Here is a 22,981-nt window from a genome sequence, read left to right as displayed (position 1 = left end):
ACGAAATGTTCTATTCATAAGTATCTCCGGAACGTATCCCTTACGAATAACGAGGGAATACCGTATTTGATTGTGAAAACCAAATAGTAGCATGGCCCCCTGCTGGCAGATGAATGCCCATTTGCAGTCCAGTATTGCATACACGTGCTGCGTAGGGATGGTTGCCACTGGGGTTCCCTTCGATACACTACAGCAGGGTATTCCAATGGTTGAGATGTGTTGGTGAGGCATATAAGCACCCTCTAAATTAAACTTCCTATCATCTTTGCATGTGTGTGTCCATAGGCGTTGGTGGAGGCAAGTGAGAGGTACATCTGCGTGGATACCTACCGCTTGCATCTGGATGGATCTCTGCTTCTGTTCTTCCACAATCCAATGTCTGAGGAATTGCAGAGCCTGGAGTACTGGGACATTGCTCTCCACACCAACGTCAGCTTTAGGTGATTATCAACCATCTGTGTCAACCTAACCATTCATCTATTCCAAAATGCAGTGATATATTCACATACAATGTATATTAATGAATATATCGTCTCATTTGTTGAATAATGGCTGTAGTGTATCATTTATACAATCCGTTTTGCCTGCAAACAGACTTGGGCCACATTTAAATGAAACTCTCAGTCAATATTATTACGTTTACACGCGTGTTAGCTTCTACAATAAAATAATAAACACGTGTATATCGACTGCTAACAGCAACGTGCTGATGCACTCATCGGAGCTGTTATCAAAATTAATATAGCGATTTGTTCTAAGTGGACCTTCACTCGGTATTGATTCTAATAGGAGACATTGTATTTTAAGCACGATCACAGGTGCATTGCTAATTAATTGGTGCCATATAGCTCTTACGCTTCTTAGTATAGTCAGGAATTGATCAACGCCTTATAATGTTCATTGCAGATGAATATATTGGTGAGCCAGTGGGGATGGCTACAACAGTAGCTTGATAACTATCTGAATGCTGTGGAAAAAATGATGTGGTTCACGGTTTTAGTTTGGTGAATACAGTCACACTGTCGACTATTAATTTCCATTGACGCTCACTCACCACTAACAGGGACTACCTGGAGCACGTTGCTGAATTACTCACGGACTGGCTACGGGGCCAGGAGAACACAATGGGACCCATTGCTCCGAAGGCGAATGCCATGAGCCTCCCAGTTCCTGCCACTCCCACCGATAAGTCCAAGCCTGGCAGCGGAAGGAAGAAGTCAAAGGAGAGGTCTCCAGCTCGAAGTGAGTGCATCAGAGGCTGAGACAACACGGCACCGCTTTTATGCAGGATCAGTGACCTGAAAAATGTCTCCATGAGACAGTAAATATGAATTATTTTCAACCCCTTGTCAATCCACTGCTGGATGAAGGATGAAGTCTGCCTCATGCAAAGTTTTTGTTTTGGGGGTTGTTGTGCCATACTTTACCACGGTGGTCATTGCAAGTTGGGGTACCCAGGATCAGTTTAGATATCACCACTGATTTTTGCTGTGGGTGGGAATTGAACTGCTCCACCCATTAAGTAGTCTTCTATCTACGTGATCTGTATATGTTCTTATCAGGCAGAAAAGGCAGTGCAGCCGTGAAGGGTGATAAAGCAGAGGAGCCTCCACCCCCTCCCAAATACAGCAGCTCCTTTGTTCGCGAGGGCTCCTTAAAGGTACTGTGTGCACACTCCGATGAACATTTTTTTTTTTAGTGCACAGCAGTGAAATGAGGGTGACACTGGTATATCACTTGAGAATAATAAACAGGTCCCTGCGGGGTGGGCTGGTAGGAACGAATAACCAAAGAATATAAACATAATGTATTATTACACTTGTTTAGCCAGGAAAGCCTCACTGAGTGTAAAGGTTTTTGTAGGGTCCTGCCAAGTGTTTGCAGTAGGGGGCGATGTTGCTACACCTAATCGGACGATACGAAGGGAGAGTTTGAGGCCTAGTTCTAGGCTTTAGGCCTAGCTGTAGGCTTTAGGCCGCTGTGAGTTAATTTTTAATTTAAATGTTTTAATTAAAAGCTATCTCAGGGAATTATAAGGGAATGTTACACTTGTTTAGCCAGGAAAGCATCACTGAGTCTAAAGGTTTTTTAATTAAAAGCTATCTCAGGGAATTATAAGGGAATGTTACACTTGTTTAGCCAGGAAAGCGTCACTGAGTCTAAAGGTTTTTGTAGGGTCCTGCCAAGTGTTTGCAGTAGGGGGCGATGTTGCTACACCTAATCGGACATCGGACGGACGGACGGACGATATAATCTATTGTAGGCTGGTTCACTTCGTTCCTACCAGTATAATTCATACCCTATTGTATGTATGTACGTTGAACTTCTTTCGCACGGTATGTAGCCAACCATGCTGATTGGAGGTGCGATTGGTCAATCCACTCCTGTATGAAGGCCCGCCCGGGTTGTGTGACCATGCTTCACCATGCTTGTCAGTGTGGGTTGATGAAAGAGGGACCAGGACTCGTCAGACATCACTCACCCACTGATATTGTCTGTGGCGGGGAATCAAAGTTGTGTGACCGGGTTCACAGCATAGTGCACCAACTACCGCACCACCTCTCCTCCACAATTGAGAATATGTGGCTGAAATAAAATAACTTCATATGTATTTGATCACATGCTAAGATAATAAACTATATATTTTTTAACAAAAAAAAGATAATTGGCAAGTGCCAACCATCTGGGTCTACTAAGGCTGGATTACATTGAGTAGGCGCCTGGGGATGTTCATTTTTGGGGGTTCTTCTTTATATATTCAATTCCTTCCCTTCACACCACCCATACCTGATGCCCAACACTCCATTGTTATTACCTTGGTTATTTCACTTCTAGTTTTTAAATGTGCCGTACAAATTGCATTATAACCATTATAAAGCAGTATATATTTTTTGGAGGCCCCTCAAAAACCCAGGTATGTATCTTATTTTGTATTTATCTTATTTTGTATTTATCTTATTTTGTATGTATCTTATCTTGTATGTATCTTATCTTATATGTATGTTGAACTTCTTTCGGACCGTACGTAGCCAACCATGCTAATCGGAGAATAAATAAAGATTCTGATTCTGACCTGGATCAAGGACTTTAGTCCCTGCGTTCATTCGGCCCTCGAACCTGTGTGGGGGGGAAGAGTTCGTACGTTTGAGATACTGAGTGGTTCAACCGATTCCTGGACCTCACAAACGCATAGGCGTGGAAGGAGGAGCGCGAGAGGGCTCGTCAAGATGCCGAGGAGACGGAGAGGGTGAGGACGGCCAAGAAAGGCGGCGGTAAAAGGGACAAGTCGCCCGGCAAGGCGCGCAAGGACGACAAGTCGCCCGGCGGACGGCGCAGCTCGGCGAGGAGCAAGTCGGCGGCATCTTCTCCGCCGCGTTCCGCCTCCAAGCGCTCCCCCCGGCAGAAGGAGGCGGCGAAGAAGGAGGCGGCGCCACCCGCCGAGACCCCCCGGACGCCACCTGCTGGGACCCCACGCCCCGGGACGCCACCTGCCGCTCCTCGGCAGCGCTACCCGGTACGTGCCATGAGCGGAAACGGAGCAGTCGCTTTGGTTGATGGGAAGTCTTCAAAAGGTTCAGCATATGCCATGAAGGTTAATGCAGTTAAACAAATACAATTATTCACACGGAAGGATGTATTGTCAATGAAAGATACCTATAGTATATGGCATGTGTGAACATATTGATCCATGTAGAAATATTTTTGTATTTCCTTTCCATATTTAGTGACTGTTAATTGAGAAGGATGAGACAGCTGTTTGTGTTCAATATATAGCATCTTACATGTGTACAAATTTAGCACTGATGTATCCTTAAGTATGAAATGGTAAGATATACCCGGACATGTTATACATATTATATACAGTACATGTATCTGCTGCTGGACAAGGGCTCCATACGTCGTGAGGGTGTGGGGGCTATTTGGCCATGGAAGCCTTACTGAGTCTTTCATTATTTTAGCAAAAGTGTGCTTGGCCAATTTGATTGATTAACATTAGGCATGTGGGAGGAAACTGGATTACATAGAGACATTTTATGCATTTAAGGGGACAATACTTCAAGGTCATAGATAGGGTCATGAATCCATTTGCCTTCTGGACACCTCACATCCCAGTGGCTTTTAGAGTTTGACACTTGGTGTGATCCACCGCCTCTTATATCCAAAGTGCAAGATTATAGGCTTGCACCACCAGTGGCATATTTCTGTTAGAGAATGAATGGTGAAATTATACATTTCATTAAATGAACACATTACATATTCTTGTGATTAGTAGTGTATAACCAATAAGAATATTAGATTTATGTCCACTAATGGAAAATACGAGGCAAAACATCGTATTAGAAGATTTACATTAATATTTGCCACAGTATAATCGGACGATTCTAGACTTACAAATAAATTAATATATACAAAAGAAATTTATAAACATATTCCATTTATAAAATGCTTTTATTGAGGATTTCAAAGCACTGTACAAGGCAAAGCAGACACACGGCATATTAATTAATAACTCGGGAAACTAAGAAACGGCAAAATAATAAAATAAATTATAAAACCCATTTGCTGAATTAACTAAAAGTTGTATAAATGTAAGTGGATAAATGCATTTTAAGATGAGTTGTGTATTGTTTTTATTTATCTATTTATACAAACCACACTGGTAAATCAAGCTATTTGGTTATATTAAACTACTCTGTATTAATACACGTTAGTACTATAGGCACATGATGTAGCGACACAAAATAAAAGAAAGGAGACATTGCATTTGATGTCATTGTTTACTGTTCTTCTTCCACAGTCACTAAATCACGTGCATCCTAGCAGCATAATATACAACACCTGCAGCGCATAAGCTCACTATTCTGTGCCTGACTTCATTGATTTGACACATTTTTTATGTTTTTCTTTTATCAGTTGCTGGGCTATGACATGGATGGAAAATTGGTTCAGGTTTATGGCAAAACAATCAGCCTTTACCCAAGTGATGGAGGCATCATTCGTGTGGAGACCATGCAGTTCATACGAGGTGTGTGCACAGCACACTGGTGTGCGATGCAAGAAGGTTACTTAAAAAACATAATCAGTTACCGACTACCAATTACAATGGAAGCGAGGTATTGAATGTGTAATCAGTTTCATGCCTCTAGGAGAGGCATTTAACTGGTCTACTCGGAATTCCATTTTGAATTCCTACCGGGTGTTTATTCCAAAACGTAAACTCTTCTTATAAGTAATCCGATTTGGGTCCATTCCGACTTGTATTCTTTCACAATAAGCATGACATGTTTTGTCCTCATTAGTTCAATGACCATCTTCCCTCTTCCCATCTTTCGTGTCGTTAATTTATCCGGTTGTGCTTAAGCCGGCTTAGTCACAGCATGCCGTCTATTTATCATTGCTTGCCGTGCAAGCGCTATGAACTCTGGTGAACTTCGTGTGTATGCAGGCTGCACAAGCGTGCGTGTCTGTGTGCAGAAGGACGGCCACCGCTTTCTGGTTCACCGGCTAAACGCAGTGCTGGTAGCTGATGGCCACAAGGAGGCTTGCAGGGTAACACCGGAGGTGGTCACAGGAGGGCCTTGCAACAGCAAACACCAGAACCTGGAGAAAAAAGGTTTATGATATTTACATATTCATTGCAACACTTAAAATTAAAATAGTTGTAATCTTAAGGCACTTAAGATTTATAATGTGCAATGAGAGTAATTTGTGCTGAAGTTATCTTTAAATAAAGATATGAATCACAATACCTTGCTGATCTTGTCAAGGAGCATAAACCACCACACGAACTCCAGTCATCCTCACAGCGGCTTTTGGCTCGCCATCAAACAAAGATGGTCACCGTATCGCGCACATTCAAATGCGCTTCTGCGGCCATCTCGAACGCTCTTCCTTCCGATTTCAAGAAGTCACTGGAGCGATGCACTTTTAAATCTAGATTGAAAAGGAATTTCTTTAGAACGGCTTTTGTGTTTAGTTTGTTGTCTTTCCCCCGCACCTCCGATTAACACGGTTGGCTACGTATAGTGCGGAAAAAGTTCAACATCCATAAATATCTATAGTTTCTGTCTGACAATAAATTTGCATCTGCGTTCACAGGGTTTCCACATGGATGCGAAGGGAGTTTTGGCTCCTTCACTGCCACTTTTTCGGACGGAATTACCCTGTCTTTTAGCAGCCATGGCCCTGGTGGAAAGAGCCAAGCAAGTAAGTGAGGTACCTGAATGGGTTGTGAATATTTTAACCAAATCTGCTGAACAGTTTGTGTGCAATAATATTTGTTGTTGCCTCATTTAACTCAGCCAAAGAAGACCCCGGTTTGGTAGCTGCTCTGAGCATCCCTTCGGCAATGGCTCCAACTCCACTTCCCAGTGCCAATCCTACGTCCCCTCTGGCTGGTGTGGACAAACGCAGCAAGTCGCCCAAGTCGCCCAAGTCGCCCAAGTCAGCCAGGGCTGGCCGCAAGCGGACGGCATCCTCCCCAGCTCCGCCACAGCCTTGCGAGACGCCAGCTGTGGTGGACAAGGTTCTTACTGTAAATATTATTATAAATCTTGCTATAAATCAGCACCATAGTCATAGACACACAATTGCAGCAAACTTGTTTATGTCTAAATTCAAAGGGGGGGGGGGGCGGCTGTTGCCGGGTGGCATAGCTGTTAACATTGCATGGTGTAACGTGATGCTTTTGTTCAAACTGAGCCTGCTGCTTAGTGGGCAAGTACAAAATATCAAACCTTCCTAAAAATGGCCAATTAACGCAACATTTTGTGGTTTCTAAACCACTCAGTGGTACCAAAATCAAACTGAATGCAACCAATAATGCCAGATCTTGGAAGCTAAGCAGGTAAAAGCCTGGTTATTACTCGGATGGGAAGCTGCCGAGACATACCTGATGCTGTAGTCTTGGGCTAAGTGGTAGCGAGGTGGAGGCTAGGAGATGGCAAGAGAGTTTGAATTGTTTCCTTACAGAGCTTTACATCTTACTCTTTCATATATATGGTTGTTCTTTCTGTATTTTGGTGTCCTTCAACATGTATTTCACTCTTCAATATCTATGGGACCTTTTCGCCAGTATCAAATGATGAAAAGAAGGATAGGCTTCAACCTTTCAGGCAATAACACAGGAGGTGTTGCGATGTTCAAACACCAAATAGCCACACCTATTTGCAAGGCATCAAGTCTTTATTAACGACACATGCTTATGGTGAAATATATACACAAACGTGCTTTGATAATAATGAATTCATTGACTTTTAAACTGATTGGCCTATACCAGAGACAGCCTTCTTTGTGGACTTGCCTCACTCGTGTTAGACCACAGAACGCCAAAAGATGAACAGAACAAAAACAATGCGAATATCAAAGCCTATGAGACCTTTTGCAAAAGGTGTCTATTTGGTATTTGAGCATCGTAACATCTCCTGTGTTATTTCCAGAAACAGTAAAGCCTATTATTATTTTCATCAATCACTCTTTAAAATATAATTTCCCAACCTTGCCGTTGTAGGCTCCTCCTGAATAGTAATCTTGAAACTAATTGAAGCCTTTCATAAATAAAGCGTATAAAATATTCTGGTACCCATAAAAAATGAGAGTACAATCAACAGCCTCTCAATGACTAGAAGGGATGAATTGATCGTTGAATGTGAAATGTTTTTGTTGCAGAAACCGCCGGAGCAGGCTAAGCAAGAGCCACCACAAGTGGAGCGGGTCGAGGAAAAACCCTCCTCTCCATCCACGCTGGCTCTCAGCATGTCCTGTCCCAATGGGCTGTCCATGCACATATACACAGACACATCCATAGGTACCTAACCTTGAAGCTTAGGTGCCTAGGGGCTCCACAGTGGAGAGATGTTAAAAACCTCACCCGGTATACAGGAGGTCGTGTGTTCGATCCCCACCCTGATGTCTGTATATTTGGAGTTTTAATGTCTCTCTCTCCCCGTGGCCGCTTGGATTTTTCTCCGGGTCCTCCGTTTTTTTCTTCCACATTTAGAAGCATGTGCTTAGAGTATTTGGCTGCAATAAATATGCACGTAATAAGCCACTTTGTTGAGCTATCATTTGTGGCCAGGTTGCTTCTGAAAAAGAGCTATACCTGCTAAAATGAAAGTTTAGTAAACTGAGCTGGTGCAATTGAACCAGTGTGGTGCTTTCAACTGTGTTAGACCCAGCCAGGCACATGGTTGCATTTGCAACATCAACTTAACTCTATTATTTTGCATTAATTCAAATACTCACCAACTTCAGCAGCTTGATTAATTGTCTGACCCAATAGTTGAGTAACCCACATGGGCCTATGTAATTATTGTTCCAAGCCGTGTTTCTCGTTGAACTAATTTATTAAGTTTGTTTTATATTGTTTTGTGCAACGGAAATCTTTATTTAGCTAAATGTTAAGTCATTGTGTGTGCAACGCTTGTGATTTTAAAAGTAGCAGACACATCCTGAAGGATGCGGATAGCCTCATGGTTTATGAGATTTCAAAGTTTCAAGTTGACATTTTAAGCCAATAAACAGGTTTAACTGCTTTAAATGTCAAATTGTGAGGGTAATATATGGGACATGAGGCACTCTCAGTCACAATCGCACTTACACATTGCTAATTGTAATTGTAGACAAAACATTCATTGTTTAAAAATACATGTAAAAAGGTTATACAATTGAAAAGTTTTTAAGTACAATCACTCCAGGAAACCTGTGCATTTAGATTATCAGTATTTTTGTGAGCTTTTCATTTTAATCATCTGATTTATTGTCCAACTAATCTTGTAAATGGCTTTAACACAAGTAGCTTGAAGTTCATGTCATCATAGTGGTTCTGTGTTTTTTTAAAGCTTTCAATTGTAACCGGGCCTTAATTTCTTATTGAATATTTTCCGGGTCATTGGTTAACTTGAATAGACACGCGACTAATACCCACAGCCATATCAGGGTGTACATCAGAAGTGGTGTAACAAGGTGCAATCATATTTTCCAGGTTGCCGACCCAGACAGACCCGGCTGAAATTAAAGCCTTGATAGTAACTGATTTATTTTTCACCTAATCCAGTGATTGGATGCAACACAAGCAGCATGAAGTTCATGTCATCGCAAGGTTTTTTGCTGCTCGCACATGCAGGTGTCATCAGGGAGACGGGCGCTCGACTGCTGGTGCGGTTCAGTGGGGTCCTGGGAGCTGGCACTGCGCAGGGCGTCCCGTACGAGCTGTCTCGAGTCGTCACCAGCGACGGCGCCGTCGTCAGGAGCATCTCTGACGGCTCCACGCAGGTGGCACACGTTGCCTGCTACATCGGATCTCATCCCGTGTCTGGTGTCATTCATTGGCTTGCTGTTGTCTCTACATCTTGACTTAAAGCATTGCAGGAATTCATATTGTTTAGACATACAGTATATGTGCACGTTGTTGGTGCGAGTGTGTTATATTGGTGCAGTTGGGATCACAAGTGGTGCATCTACAAGTCACCTCACTCAGTTAACTAATAACACCTGGGTCTGTCCCATGACCTTCGTGCAAGCCTTTGACACTTCATGTGGCCTCAAATTGCACCTAGCCTGGCACAAGTGCTGTTGTAATGTCACTGTCACATAGGGGGGGATACCGGACATTCTTATGATCTGGGAGATGGCGGTGTAGTGGTTTGCGCACTGTACTACTATGCTTCGGCAACCTGATTTCGATCCCCAGCGATATGTAACATCCTTGCCAAATAGTACCTAGGTATGCCTTCGGTCAATGTGGCCTTAACGAGTACATGGTGCAGGGTGTAAACATCAGCAGTTGGGTACAAAGGTGGCATGGTTCTGACCACACCACTCTCATACGTTGTGCTGGCAATGACATGCTGTCAAACAGCATTGGCCTGAACAGTCTATGTGTGGGATAGTTTGTATGTTGTAGTGATTTTTGTATTTTGATCTTTTTGTCCTTTCTGCTTGTATTTTGTTTACATACTTCCAGATCTCCCTTGTGTATTTCAATGGGCTTTTAACCTGTTTAGAGATCAATATTTTGAGTGTGTATTTTTTCAAATCCATTCAACCTGCATAATATCAATTCCATTTAAGCTTGACACTCAGCAGGGTTGCTTCCAGTTCATGGCTCTACATAATGCAATCTATTGTAATAGCAACTGTTATAATAATAGCACACTGTAATTATTCATATGCGCACATGTTTTTGATGAGTTTTAATGCTATATGTTTTACTAATGTACTGATTTAATTGCCAGGCCAATTTCATTTGAGCACTTTTGCTTTTCTGAGAAAACTGGTTAATCTGTAGCAAAGGGGCTCTTAAAAAGTTAAAGAATGAAAAATTTAATTTTGCACGTGTGTTTTGGACCCTGCCACTAGGTTATGTTTGCAGATGGATCAGTGAGCTTCAGCCCTGACTCAGGCCCAGTGGTCCCACCGCCCGTAGCAAAACCGGAGAAGCAGGAGCACCCCGACCAGACCCCGACGCCAGACATTGTGCCCAAGGACAGTGGTAACAAAAGAGGTGAGATATCTGTGCGCACATCACATGTCTGTCCACTTGTTGTCTAATAGCAACTTTTTACATGAAGTTACACTGAATATTAATGCATATGTGCACCTTACTAACAACGATTTTGCATTTGCCCACACTGTAGTTCCACATACGTATTTTTGTATATATTGTATTCTACATTAGAACTGCTTTTTGTGGGTAGAAGTTCAACATACATACATGACTGACCTTTGTCAATCTACTTCTGGATGAGGGCCTCCCCATGCTGTGTGAGTTGTGGGATTATTTGACCACACTTCACCATGCTGGCCAGTGTGGGTTGGTGAAGGCTGGGAACATATAAATGCAGTACAACACTGTATTTTCTGCCCTGCTCAGGCTATAGCCCTTATTCTGCACATGCGTACAGACCTCTGAATGTTGCCCTTTTAAAAGTGGGTAGGTCTCTCACCAAGTCAACTGCCAAGCGAGGCAACTCTCAGCAAGATGTACACGAACCTCCCCCACCTCTGGAAAGTGTGGAGCAGCCCAAGACAGGCACATGGTTCACAACCACTCCATTGGGTCATACCATTGGCACCTGCGGGGGAGAGAGGTTAGACGTGAAGCCTGTGCGCTTTTACAAGGCTACGGACCCACAGACAGGAGCAGTAAGTTGCGTCGTTTTACAAATGTATAAGTTTCATGATTAAATCGATATGAGTTTACAATTTATACTCTTCGAATAATGTTGATGGATTGTTCAACATTTTAAGAAACGACACATCGCTCTTGTTACAAAATACAAACATTGATACGTTGCCAATATCGCAGGTCATGATAACACGGGAGGATAAGGTGGTAACGGTCACGGATGTGGACGGGAGGATCGTAGCTGATCATGTGGATGGCACGCGCATCACCACATACCACCGCCACATTTTGGACCACAACTCCGACGAACAGGAAACCGGTTAGTCCTCTTCAGCCCGAACATTCTTCACGAGCTTGGAATGTAAAATATCCATTAAAATAATTTAATTGGAATTGCGACATATTGTCTACTTGATTAACTGCAAATATGTACATACTACTTGCTTCATGCATGTGAGGTGTGGTGAATTGAGATTCCACGAATCTGACATTTGCATTTGATCTGACAATGACGTTTGCCTTGTAATGCAGTCATTACAAAACGTGTTTTACAAATTGTCCACATTAACATTCAAAGTGCAATTGAGCATTAATCATTGTTGAGTCATTGTTTTTGTGATACAGCAGCATATGCCTTGCATTCATAAGTGGTCTGATTCTGTCTTGTGGGTCAATAACTTGCATTTGTGTCAATGATAACCAATCTGCTCACTCTAGCTGTAGCTGTAATACAACACGAGTGTAGGCATGCATGCCAGAAACTTGCGAAGCTTACTCTTGTCTGAGCCCATGCCTGTGGTGTGCAGGTGAGGGTGTGGTAAGGACGGTGAGGAGAGTCAAGTGTGTGACAGTGGAGAGCGTAGGGCTGCCCACTTTGCAGTGGAGGCCTGACGCGGGCAGCTGCACCGCCCTGTTTGGGAGTGGTACAGTCTTGCATGCAAAGCCTGATGGGACCTATCAGGTAATTGAGTCGGATGTGAGTTTGAATGCACCGTAAATATTTAGCACCCCCACAATATTTAGTACAACTCACTTAGTGTGTTAAGAAATGGCATGATGTTCTGTTTACCTTTGAATGCAATAAAGAACATTTCATTGAACGACTTGGGCTACGTAAAAACATATTCTCAGAAATACCCCATGCAAGGCGTTGTGTCTCTAACAGAGTATTTATTTTCATTTATAAGCTTTTAAATGTAATCCATGCTTCATAACTAACATCAATATGCTAATCAAGAAAAACAACTTGTTTGAAAGCAAATTGAATTTATTGCATTAACTGCACACATTAGCAAACACAGCAATTTGGATGCACTAAGCAACTGTTGTGCCAATGCACGTCTGTTGGCTTTAAGTGAGCGCATGGGACTTATATAAGTCTTTGGACTCAGTGCACATCTGGCTAGTATATTATCCTATGGTTCCCATATAAGTATATGGGTCCTATATTAGCCTCTGAGCTAATGTTAAGTGTATTGGACCCCTTTAATTATATAACTATGATGTAAATCTAAGCCTATAAACATACTTAGTACCCCGAGACTTTATTATGTCTCCTGGATTTGCATACGTCCCATATATTTACATTGGGAATTTAGACTTTACATTAGACCCACCAACTTAGATACATATAATAAATGTGACTTATATAACATCTATACAACCTACACAGGGGCCTAGAGAATTATGCTGGGTAACCACTATAAATATAGTTTGCTGCTATAAATGTTCAAATGATAAGCCACTTTGTTGAGCTATCATTTGTGGCCAGGTTGCTTTTCAAAATAAGTTCATACCTCAGTGGGATTTGTCTGGTAGGATGAGGATGGTTTAGTTTCTATTTGTGTGTGGTTAGGTTGTTTACCTTGCTGGTACTTTGCACTGCTGTCGTGTTGTTGTTGTGTAGTGGTTGTTGTTGTTGTAACGTTCTTAGCCGCCCCGACTGGACATCTGTGAAAAAGAGCTTTACAGCTCATTGGATTCTTGCAGTATAAATAAATATTGTGATTCTGATATAGACCTACATCGGACTTACACACACTATACGGGGTCATCCATTTATATACCCACTAAAATAATGGGGAGATATTATGTTTTTAAATACCAACGCATCTACACGTATCCCACAAATAGCTTTGCTTCTACATTATTACATCTTTTAACGCTCTGTGAGATTTTTAGTCACCATTTTTGCAATATTCAACTCGCTGATAAAATTAATTGGGAGATCTGTAAATGAATCCCCTATATACATATATATATATTTCTGTGTGTGTCCAGCTATGTCCCAGTGGTGGCGAGGGATCCCTGTTCATAGCCTCGGATGGAGAAGCCAGGTACAGCCCGGGCAGGGTCTCCTCGCCAGCCCTGGACTCCCTGCCCGGAACACAGGACCCAGCGTTGACTCCTGGGACGTATTTCCTGCGCCATGTGGCTTCGCTCGCCTGTGAAGCTGTGGATGTGTATGGCAACCACTTCCAGGTGTCTCGTCGTCTTCAAAGCATCCAATTTTATTTTTTTATTACGCTTACTTGGCCAAGGAAAGCCTCACTTAGCCTCATGACTCTTTTTTTAGGAGGGTGCTGCCAAGTTTTTGGAGTAGGGCACTTTAGTGTAGTTATAATAGCATGACATAAATTGCATGGGGAGGCAGCCAATAGTGAGTAAAGGAGAAAACGTTTTCTTTAAGGACTTGAACAATGCGAACAACAAGGTGGAGGGAGTTCCAGACAGTATTGGCAGCAGAGTAGAATCCGCAATAACAAGAGTGGCTACTTTGTCAATATAGTTTCTGACCCTCTTATAAGAAATACCGGGGATTTGTGATACTCACTCAAACCACAGTATATTCTTCATACTGAATTGCAATGCAACAGCGCTATTAACATGGAGACACAGATATCCGAATATGAGTCGAGACTATTGTATTTACAAAGGCATGCTGCACGTGTTTACCATCTCGTAGTCGTGTATTTAATACCATTAAAAGCCTTTGCTGCAATGTGCCCCCTTTTATCTCAAATGATCGGTCCCTCATAAAATCAGCCCAGTAGTCTGGGTGAAGTGGGATTAATAGAGACGTAATCTAACGTTCGAGCCGATATATAAGTCTCTTGTGAAGAATCACATTGATTGTTATAGGGCGTTATTGATATTATGGGCCATCCTTCCTTACCACGGTGTGGCCTGAATACAGGTGCTGTGCAATGGCGAGGCCTCAACGTCCCTCGCGGCGGCGGCGGCTGCTGGTGCTGAGGATGAACGGGGGGATGGGGAGGAGGCGCAGGGACCTGCAGGCTATGACACGCACGCGCCAAGGTGATGAACGCACACGGGCCTAACGACAGCCCTGTGCAGGGGCACAGGGAATTCCCTCTTGGCAGGGTCGTGTCTCGGATTACGATAGATATGTGGCGCTGCAGAAATACGTTGGGACTTGGTACATTTTATCAGGGAGATTTCACGGTAGTTTAATATGTTCTACTTCATCAGTAAATTAATTAACGGATTTACCCTCTGAGTTAAAGCATGTGCAAGCTCATTTTGATACAAAATTAATTTGGCATGGGAGGCAAATTAACCTACATTCTTGTAAAGAATGCAGTCTAGCAGTCGATTGAATATGATCATTTGTGGAACAAAATACATAACCCATCAACTTCAATGATTATACTTTAAATTATTGTGAACTCTGCACCAAAACATTCCTGATTAACTGGCCCAAGCAGTCAGTGTATTATGCACATTTGCCTAACAGGTCTAAGCATGGCAAAGCTTCAACACAGTACTTCCATGACAGCTGTACCCATTATCGAACAATTTACACCCAGGTGTGATGGCACATTCTAATTAGACTTTAACATGTCTTGGCTTCGAATGCTGAATGTTAATTAACTATCCTGTTAGTACCACTCAATGCTGTAGTTACGCTGTGAGTATTTTAATGTATACATTTACCACCTATATTGTTTTCTTTTTATCTTATTTGTGTTCATTGTGTGGTTGTTTATAAGCAGGGCTTAATTTATCACTGGATATATTCCGGATCTTTGGTAGACTGGAGTAGTTGGCACATGACACTAGTAGCCAGAGCCATAGTGAGATATATACAGAACCTGGTGTGCTGGGTCTGGATATATTTCCCAGGTCACCTATGCAGACAGACCCAACTGAAAGTAAGCCTCGCTTGTCCGCCATGCTCTTTGATGCGTTACTGTTGCCAGGCTGTTTGATGCGTTACTGATGCCAGGCTGTTTGATGCGTTACTGTTGCCAGGCTGTTTGATGCGTTACTGATGCCAGGCTGTTTGATGCGTTACTGTTGCCAGGCTGTTTGATGCGTTACTGATGCCAGGCTGTTTGATGCGTTACTGATGCCAGGCTGTTTGCGATTCATGCCGACGGTTCTGGGACCGAGTTCATCCGTCGTGAGGATGCTGAGAGGTTCCTCTCCTGGGCTGATGGTCATCCAACAACCACCGTGATCAGAGAAAGCCTGCCAGACCACCCTGGTGCGTGTGTGTACATCTACTAGAGCACATTCAGCATTCAACACTACATACCTTACACGGGGGAACAGGCCAGCCTTGGACGAGCAACGCTGCTGGCTGCTCATTATTAGTGACGGTGTTATGGCTCTGAGACAAAAATGCATGAAGGTTTGATGAGATGCTATGGCTTTTGAGACTTGAATGTGATTCCGGGTTAATTTGTTTTTCATGTTTATTCATGGATAGAATTTTCGAAGTTATAGTCTTTTCATTGGATGTATTCAACCAGGTAAGAACAACGGAGATATATAATATTAGTGCAATGGATTCTTGGATGAAATGACTTTAGAGTGAATGCAGCCATGGCAGGGGAGAATAAACAAGCAAAGTGGTGTACATTTTACTTGCATTGCAAAATTACAAGATGAAGCAAACAATACATTAACTTCAATGTGGTATTGTTGTGGTGTGCACTTTTGGCGTGTGGTTAGAGCAGCTAATAATGGGCGCATGAAAAATAAAATAATATTTTTATACTTTTTATTTTATAAATATACATTAAATCCAGGGGATGACAAATTGCTATCGACTGTAATTTTTGTCCCAAAATATCAAAATAATATAACCAGTAACAATTTGCACACAAAATTCGCAAAACAGACAAATCTTTGTCCGATCACGAATTTGGAGGCACACGATTTAACTTATGTAGGACATACAATCAAAGAATGCAGATCATGAGTTTGATAGCAGGCATTGTCTAAATCATTGTGGCTTCATAACCAATGCTTGTTCAATGGACAGCTGTTCAAGGGGTGACTGTGCTAAGCCCCGTGGAGAAAGATGTGAGGCAGCGCTGGCTGCTGCTGCTGCAGAAGCAGGAGAGTGATATCACTCCCCAGAGTCTGAGGTCTCGCCAGTGGCGCACCTTCCCAGCACGTGAGGTGAACGTTTTCACACGGACTTCTCCACATGCACTCGGGCTTCTCTTTCACTGCGTCGGTAAACGGGGCCAGCCTTTTGTGGCAGCAGTCCAGCACCCAAAGGTTTTCATTGCCACAGCAGCAGCAGGGGACTAATGATGATGTCAAGCATCCATGACATCATCATGTTAATAAGAATAATATATATAGGGTGTTGTTACCTATTACCAAATCACGTGTAATGTGCCCGATCAGGGTTATGAGCCTGGACAGTGCTTGTATTGGTGACTACTATGCAAAACAGTTGTTATAGGCTGTGGGGATAAGTCACGAGTGGCAGAGTCCAGCAGAATCCATTGTGGCTCTGTACTCCACTCCAACGTCTATGCTGCCTGCACTCACGAAGTCGTACTGATCAGCATGGCAAAGTACGGTTAAATTATCCTTACAAATTCTAGATTTGAAGCTTTCGTGACTGCAAGGATTCATATTCTTAGGTTTTTTCGGTAAAGTCACGTAGGTAAAACATTAAAATTAATAAAAGTGAAATAAAATAAAAATCACGACGTTTCGGAGGCAACACAAGCTTCCGTCTTCAGGTGGAACCGTCACAGCCACGACAGCTGTATCAACGGTTCCACCTGAAGATGGAAGCTTGTGTTGCCTCCGAAACGTCGTGATTTTTATTTTATTTTACTTTTATTAATTTTAATTTTTTACCTACGTCACTTTACCGAAAAAACCTAAGAATATGTATCCTTACAAACCTCACTGAGTGCGGATGCCCTCTTCCAGCAGTCGGGATTATACTTGTACAGATGGTGTCGTTGATGGTGTTGTTGCAGTGTGATCACCATTCGTGACCATGAAAGCTCTCGGTGGCTTCTGGGCCAGATTTTAAACAGCTTATTTGGTTTGGTTCGTACTGGTATGGATTTACTGTTAGGGCGTTAAAAGTACAGAAGTGGTTGTGTAATAGAGAGCATAGTACCTGCCATATGAATGTTTAATTTGTATCACTGGCTCAGCACCACCAATTGAGATGGTACCACCCAAAGGTATTTTGCTTGGAACTCGACATCTCAACGCATTGTAGTAGTGCCATTTCACTTTCCATTTGAATATGTTCCATTCTGACTGTACACTGAGCGTGTTTCGAAGCAACGCTATCCAATGTCATTAGCAACAGCAGCCCATGGGAGGAGAGCTGTGTTGCTTTCATGAAAGCAGTGTAATTTATGTACAATTAGTGTTTTTAATAGAACAGACTTCTTCCTTGATCTAAATATTTTGTATATTCTCAATGAAAGTGAGTTGATGAATTAATTTGCCACAGAGATGTATGTATCCTATTGCATTGGTCATGAGTTATACTTGTTTTTATTTTTGCTGCAATATTTATTTATGGCCTTTCTTCATCGTGACCGAGATTAATTACTCCAGAAGTGGTTGCAGGCACAAACAACATTTCTTAATTAAAACTCCCAGTCTTGGCCCATTTTAGCTTGGAACATTTCCTGGTCTTGTGAAAAATGTCTCTGCAATATTACAAATTAGTTTTTCGAACAGCTTTTTAAACTACATTGGACATAATATATTGCAGACATCAATCGTGATACTTTTTTTATAACTTGAATGAGACCTTCAAATGTTCCATTCATGATGTATATCACATCATTATAGCTGCATTTTAATGTGAACGCTTTTGTTTGCTGAAACCATTTTTTGTTGCTTGAGTATTCTCAGTATTCTTAAAATCACAATTACTGGTCTAAGCCAGCCATCTACCTTCTACGCTCATGCCTGTAAAGTTAAGCTGTGCCATATTTGTAGTAGATGCCCATTCCCAAACAGTTAAATATGCCTTGAACGTCAGCCTTCCATGCAAGCCAAACCTAGTAGCTGTAACAATCAGAATTGTGGTTTATGAAAGCAGCCATATGACCGATGTACTTTTGTGTGCTACATCCATGTGCGTCAACAGGAAAAGAAGGCAGGGCCACGGTTCGGCACGTGCATAGGTCGTGGCTTGACCATCGACCGTCCTTGTGAGTTGAACGTGAAGCCAGCGGTCTCGCCGTGCGTGGAGAAACGTCCGGACGTTCTGCGGGCTAGGCAGCTGCTGTGTTACCCGGCTGTCACGACAGAAATGCGGTGCAAGCTACAGTTGCGCTTGAAGGTAATGCCATTGTTCAGGGAAAGCGAGAGAGAAATGACCGGTGTTGCATTTCCATCTGCTCTTGAGTAAGTTTCATTGCAAATACTGTACCATTTTCCACGTGGCCTATTTGTGTCAGTCACATTCATGGGTGTGAATGAGTGTGCAATCTGGCTACCTGTCAACAGGAATATCTGGAGCAACTGCTCCAGAGGGAAAAGCAGAGAGAGGAGATGAAGATTCAGGATCCTCGCCTGGCTGATGAGAAAACCCACATCAGCCAACTTCTCAAACTTGTGCTGGTAAAAGTGCATTTATGATCATTGTCAGCTCTCATCGTCTTAATGATTATAATCATCGTGGGTCATTTAGTTGTGATCTGAAACTATAATTTCCATGGCTTTGTCGTTGAGAGCTGTCCTAAATTTGCATACTCCAATATGCTAATGTTGATCCTTTATATTTGCACATTGCCAATTATGTATTATTTAATTAATCTATGCATGCATGATTTAAGGGGTGAGAATAGAAATGTTCCAGAAGTGTAATATTGCACTTACAAGAAAAGGGTAAATGTAAATGGTTTAATTTTTTTTCCAAAGCAATGATCTTACAGTAAATGTTAATTCATTGTAGGTGGTTAAATTAAAAACAAGGAGACATGATACAAAACAATCTATAGGGTACAACTATTTAAAGATACTTCATATATATTTTTTATGATCTTGAAATTACATTTTTAAAACATACACTAATTCATTTTGGAGTAATAAAGCCACACTCTCAGAAGCGGTTCAATGTTGTTTGTGTTCATGGTGATATTTTTTTGTAATAGTGTCCTTAATTCGTACATGATTAATACATGTGCATGTTTAATTGTTTTTTTGTGGACATGTAATTTTAACACTATATTCTCTCAAATTATTAATATCTCCTTCTGAATACACCACACATTTCCTTTATTCCTTTTGAAAAAAGCGAATATTGAATGTGACATTGTACCTTGCAGTCTATGCCTGAAGACAGCCCCAGATATTATCATGAAGATGAAAGGAGAGGTGAGCATGAGCCCCTGCCGGAAGGGAGGGCTTTCCCAGCCCATCTGCTTCATCGCAAAATTATTTGATGATTGAATTGTGAGTCCATATATTAGAGTTGTGCGATTCAAGTAAAGTGAATTCAATACAAATGTCATTTCATCATTGATCCAGTGACGAAAGGGGAATGGTTTGGATATAATTTCCCGTGTGTCAGTTGAGCCATATGTTTTCTGTGCAGCAGAGTTAGCGGATCTTTACGAGCAATCCCTCACAGCACAGCCTCCCAGCTCCCCTCCAGATGCTCAAGCAGAACAAGAGGAAACAGGATTACAACCAAACAGGTACAGAATAATCATCATTATTAATAATCATTTACAGACATTCGTCATTCGACTGCTGGATGACGGCCTTCCCATGGCATTGCAGTTTATGGGGTTGGTTTGTCATACTCGACCAGGATAGTGAATTATAAAAAAAAAAAGTCTGGTCAGTTCAGGTTAGTGGAGCGAGGTCAGCGCCGGTTCAAATTTCACTCTCCACTGATGGTAGCCAAGGCCTGGAGTCAGACTCGGGTCACTAGAATCGCAGTGGAGTGCACTAACCATTGCACTATTGCTCCACTCCAGTTTTTTTATTTGCAATCTACAGTAAGTTGGGCTTTACTGTTGCGTGTTTATGCAAAGCTTAACGTTTCACCATCAAAGGCTGTAATAATAACAACAATGTGGTGTTGTTGAGGATCATTACAATAATGGCAGTGGCAAAGATGCTTTCATATGAATCAGTGAAAGACAGTGCTTGCATTCTTTGGGTCTTTCGGTAAAGTCACGTAGATAGGTTCAAAGAAAATAACAACAAACAATTGATTGTTATTTTTCTTGTTATTTTCTTTGACCCTATCTACGTGACTTTACTAAAAGACCCAAAGAGTAATATGAATTCCTGCAGTCACGAAAGCTTTAAACAGTGCTTGGATTTTATAATGTGGTGATTCTCAGAGTGCAGTCCCCGCACCACCACCAAGCCGTCCGCGACGCTCCACCAGGTCGCCCGTGGGCTGTGATGCAAATGCAGGTTGATGCGGAAATAATGGCAACGTTTATACCTTTTGTTTCGAGAATTAAATTACATTTTACTTATATTTAATTTACAAATTAAGTTAGGTAATTACCCTGATTAAACTACCATAACCCTATATATCTAAATGCCTCCCCTAAAAAAAACCTTATCGCTGCGTAAAAAGAAATGTTTTTACATTCTGGTAATATGAATCATTTAGTATGAGTGGTATTTAGAGAGAAGTGAATGTGTTTTGTCACCATGGGTGTGGTGTGGGGCTGGGTGGTCCGTTGAAATGTTTGCATCGGCTGAGCCAAAACAGCTTGAGATACAGCGCTCTAATGCATTCTCTTCTCTGTCTTCCATAGGGAGGAGGCCAGCCAAAGAACACAGGCTCTGTGGGCTGAGAAGATAGCAAAAGAAAGGTAGTGTTTAATGAGTCAGATAAAAAGCCCAGGGAGTCACTGATCCATGTTGAGTATTTAACACTGAAATGTTTGGGTGTGTTCCGTAGGCAGGAGGTGGAAAAAGCAAAGGAGGACATCCAAGCCTTAAGACACAGAATCATCACACCCTACTTCAGCTCAGAGCTTGGCCGAACCTTTCTACTCAGCCAGGTATAAATCTGTAATCTAGAGCCTCATGAATCATGTTAAATCGGTGGTGGTTTTCTTTTATATACACTGACCTGGTCAATTTTTTTCTTTTTTTTGCACATTTTTATTCCAGATATTGAGTATAGCACGTATATGTTTTTAGATATTTAAAAGATATCCTGACGGCCTTCATCCATAAGAGGATAATTATAGGTCCAATTTATAACACGCAAATAGATTGTGCCGTGAATTGCCAACAAGATATTGAACAAGAGCTCTATATATATAAAATATCTTCATTCACTGATTTAAAAAACAAATTAATAGCACACATCCATGAAGGTGGTTTGTTGAACCTGTCTGAAGTAACAAATAAATACATTTTTAGGCCTGCACACCTCATCATGTGTTTTATATACCCATTGGCTTGAGATTATTGTCAAAATGCCCAGTATTCATGTTGTTTATGATACCATGTGCTAGGCAATGGACTTGGAGGCCCTGAGTAAAGAGGTGCCCCACACACCCCGGAAGCCATCCCCCGCTTTGGACTGCACGTCTGAAGATGGTGATGAGAGACAAACAGACGATGATAGTCCAATAACTTCACTGGGAGGTACCGTATGTTTGATCTAAGACACAACATCGCTATCAAGTGGTGTCATTACTGAGTCTCATGACCTTTTCAGGAGGGTCCTGCCAAACTTTCAGCACGTCACGGGATATTTAACAGCCATTGTGCAGCAGACAGTATGTATTTATATGGTTAATACACCCGTAGTATCAATCAGGGCAGCCACTAGATTCGAACTGTAAACTTCTGCAACAAGCAGCGAATGCTCTACGCTAGGCCATGTCAACTTTTGGATCACATGTCACCAATTTATCATTACTAGGACAGTATGCAATATATTTTTTTTAAACGTGGCAGAATTATAAACCAAGATACACGCATGTTGTTCAAATGTCCTCCAGAGAAACGGTTTGTTACACAAATTATCCATGTAGGGAGATTTTGGCTAAACGATAGGTCTCACTTTGCATGGGATTTTAGCCAGTGCACTTGGCACCTAAGTCGTGTACACATGCAATGTGAAATGTAGAGACAATAAGACATATACGGGATTACTGGCAGTTCATCTTTGGTGTTGTGATTTTGTTGGTAATATTTCTACAAATGTCTTGTGCGTGCATATGCGTTGTTACCCGACCTTTCATATGCTTACAGGAAGCACTGGCCCACAAGCCGCAGGGCAAGTTGAGTTTGCTCGCTTGTACCCAGTTCACCAGCCCGTGCGTTCTCCCCGGACAGCTACGCAGCTCCACACAGATGGCCCTGTAACTGAAGGTTCATATCCAGTACATCTATCTCAACATGAACACCAAACCGAACTCTCAATCCCCAGTGAATACCCATTCATGTTCACCCTTATAAGTCTACCCAGAATTTACCTATAATGTGCCTGAACTATATTCTTGGTTCTTTCGGTAAAGTCACGTAGAAGGGAAATAATAAAATAATAAAAATAACACATAATATAATAAAAAAAATAACTAGTTGGATCTTGGAAGAGAAACGAGTTGAACC

At 41.9% G+C, this 22,981-nt stretch overlaps 1 protein-coding gene across 1 annotated transcript in view; it reads left to right on the top strand.

Moving 5' to 3' along the window:
* SPAG17 (sperm associated antigen 17) overlaps positions 1-22,981 on the top strand; it is a 44,255-nt gene that overhangs the window by 16,138 nt on the left and 5,136 nt on the right. Inside the window, exons 17-42 of the mRNA XM_078616365.1 lie at positions 286-440; positions 1,064-1,242; positions 1,563-1,660; positions 3,194-3,514; positions 4,915-5,026; positions 5,447-5,614; positions 6,100-6,207; positions 6,303-6,526; positions 7,669-7,807; positions 9,125-9,273; positions 10,360-10,504; positions 10,931-11,145; positions 11,309-11,447; positions 11,935-12,089; positions 13,409-13,609; positions 14,325-14,446; positions 15,508-15,638; positions 16,422-16,561; positions 18,525-18,719; positions 18,887-19,000; positions 19,708-19,756; positions 19,977-20,079; positions 21,166-21,222; positions 21,312-21,414; positions 21,877-22,009; positions 22,622-22,741. Coding sequence (XP_078472491.1) covers positions 286-440; positions 1,064-1,242; positions 1,563-1,660; positions 3,194-3,514; positions 4,915-5,026; positions 5,447-5,614; positions 6,100-6,207; positions 6,303-6,526; positions 7,669-7,807; positions 9,125-9,273; positions 10,360-10,504; positions 10,931-11,145; positions 11,309-11,447; positions 11,935-12,089; positions 13,409-13,609; positions 14,325-14,446; positions 15,508-15,638; positions 16,422-16,561; positions 18,525-18,719; positions 18,887-19,000; positions 19,708-19,756; positions 19,977-20,079; positions 21,166-21,222; positions 21,312-21,414; positions 21,877-22,009; positions 22,622-22,741 — 3,775 coding nt within the window. The remainder of the gene's footprint in view (positions 1-285; positions 441-1,063; positions 1,243-1,562; positions 1,661-3,193; positions 3,515-4,914; positions 5,027-5,446; positions 5,615-6,099; positions 6,208-6,302; positions 6,527-7,668; positions 7,808-9,124; positions 9,274-10,359; positions 10,505-10,930; positions 11,146-11,308; positions 11,448-11,934; positions 12,090-13,408; positions 13,610-14,324; positions 14,447-15,507; positions 15,639-16,421; positions 16,562-18,524; positions 18,720-18,886; positions 19,001-19,707; positions 19,757-19,976; positions 20,080-21,165; positions 21,223-21,311; positions 21,415-21,876; positions 22,010-22,621; positions 22,742-22,981) is intronic.

Source organism: Lampetra planeri, chromosome 50 (genome assembly GCF_965212315.1).
Source record: "Lampetra planeri chromosome 50, kcLamPlan1.2.h2, whole genome shotgun sequence".
In the NCBI taxonomy this organism is placed as follows: Eukaryota; Metazoa; Chordata; class Hyperoartia; order Petromyzontiformes; family Petromyzontidae; genus Lampetra; species Lampetra planeri.
The sequence above is the reverse complement of the archived record's forward strand: the minus strand, read 5'-3'. Positions and strand labels throughout refer to the sequence as shown.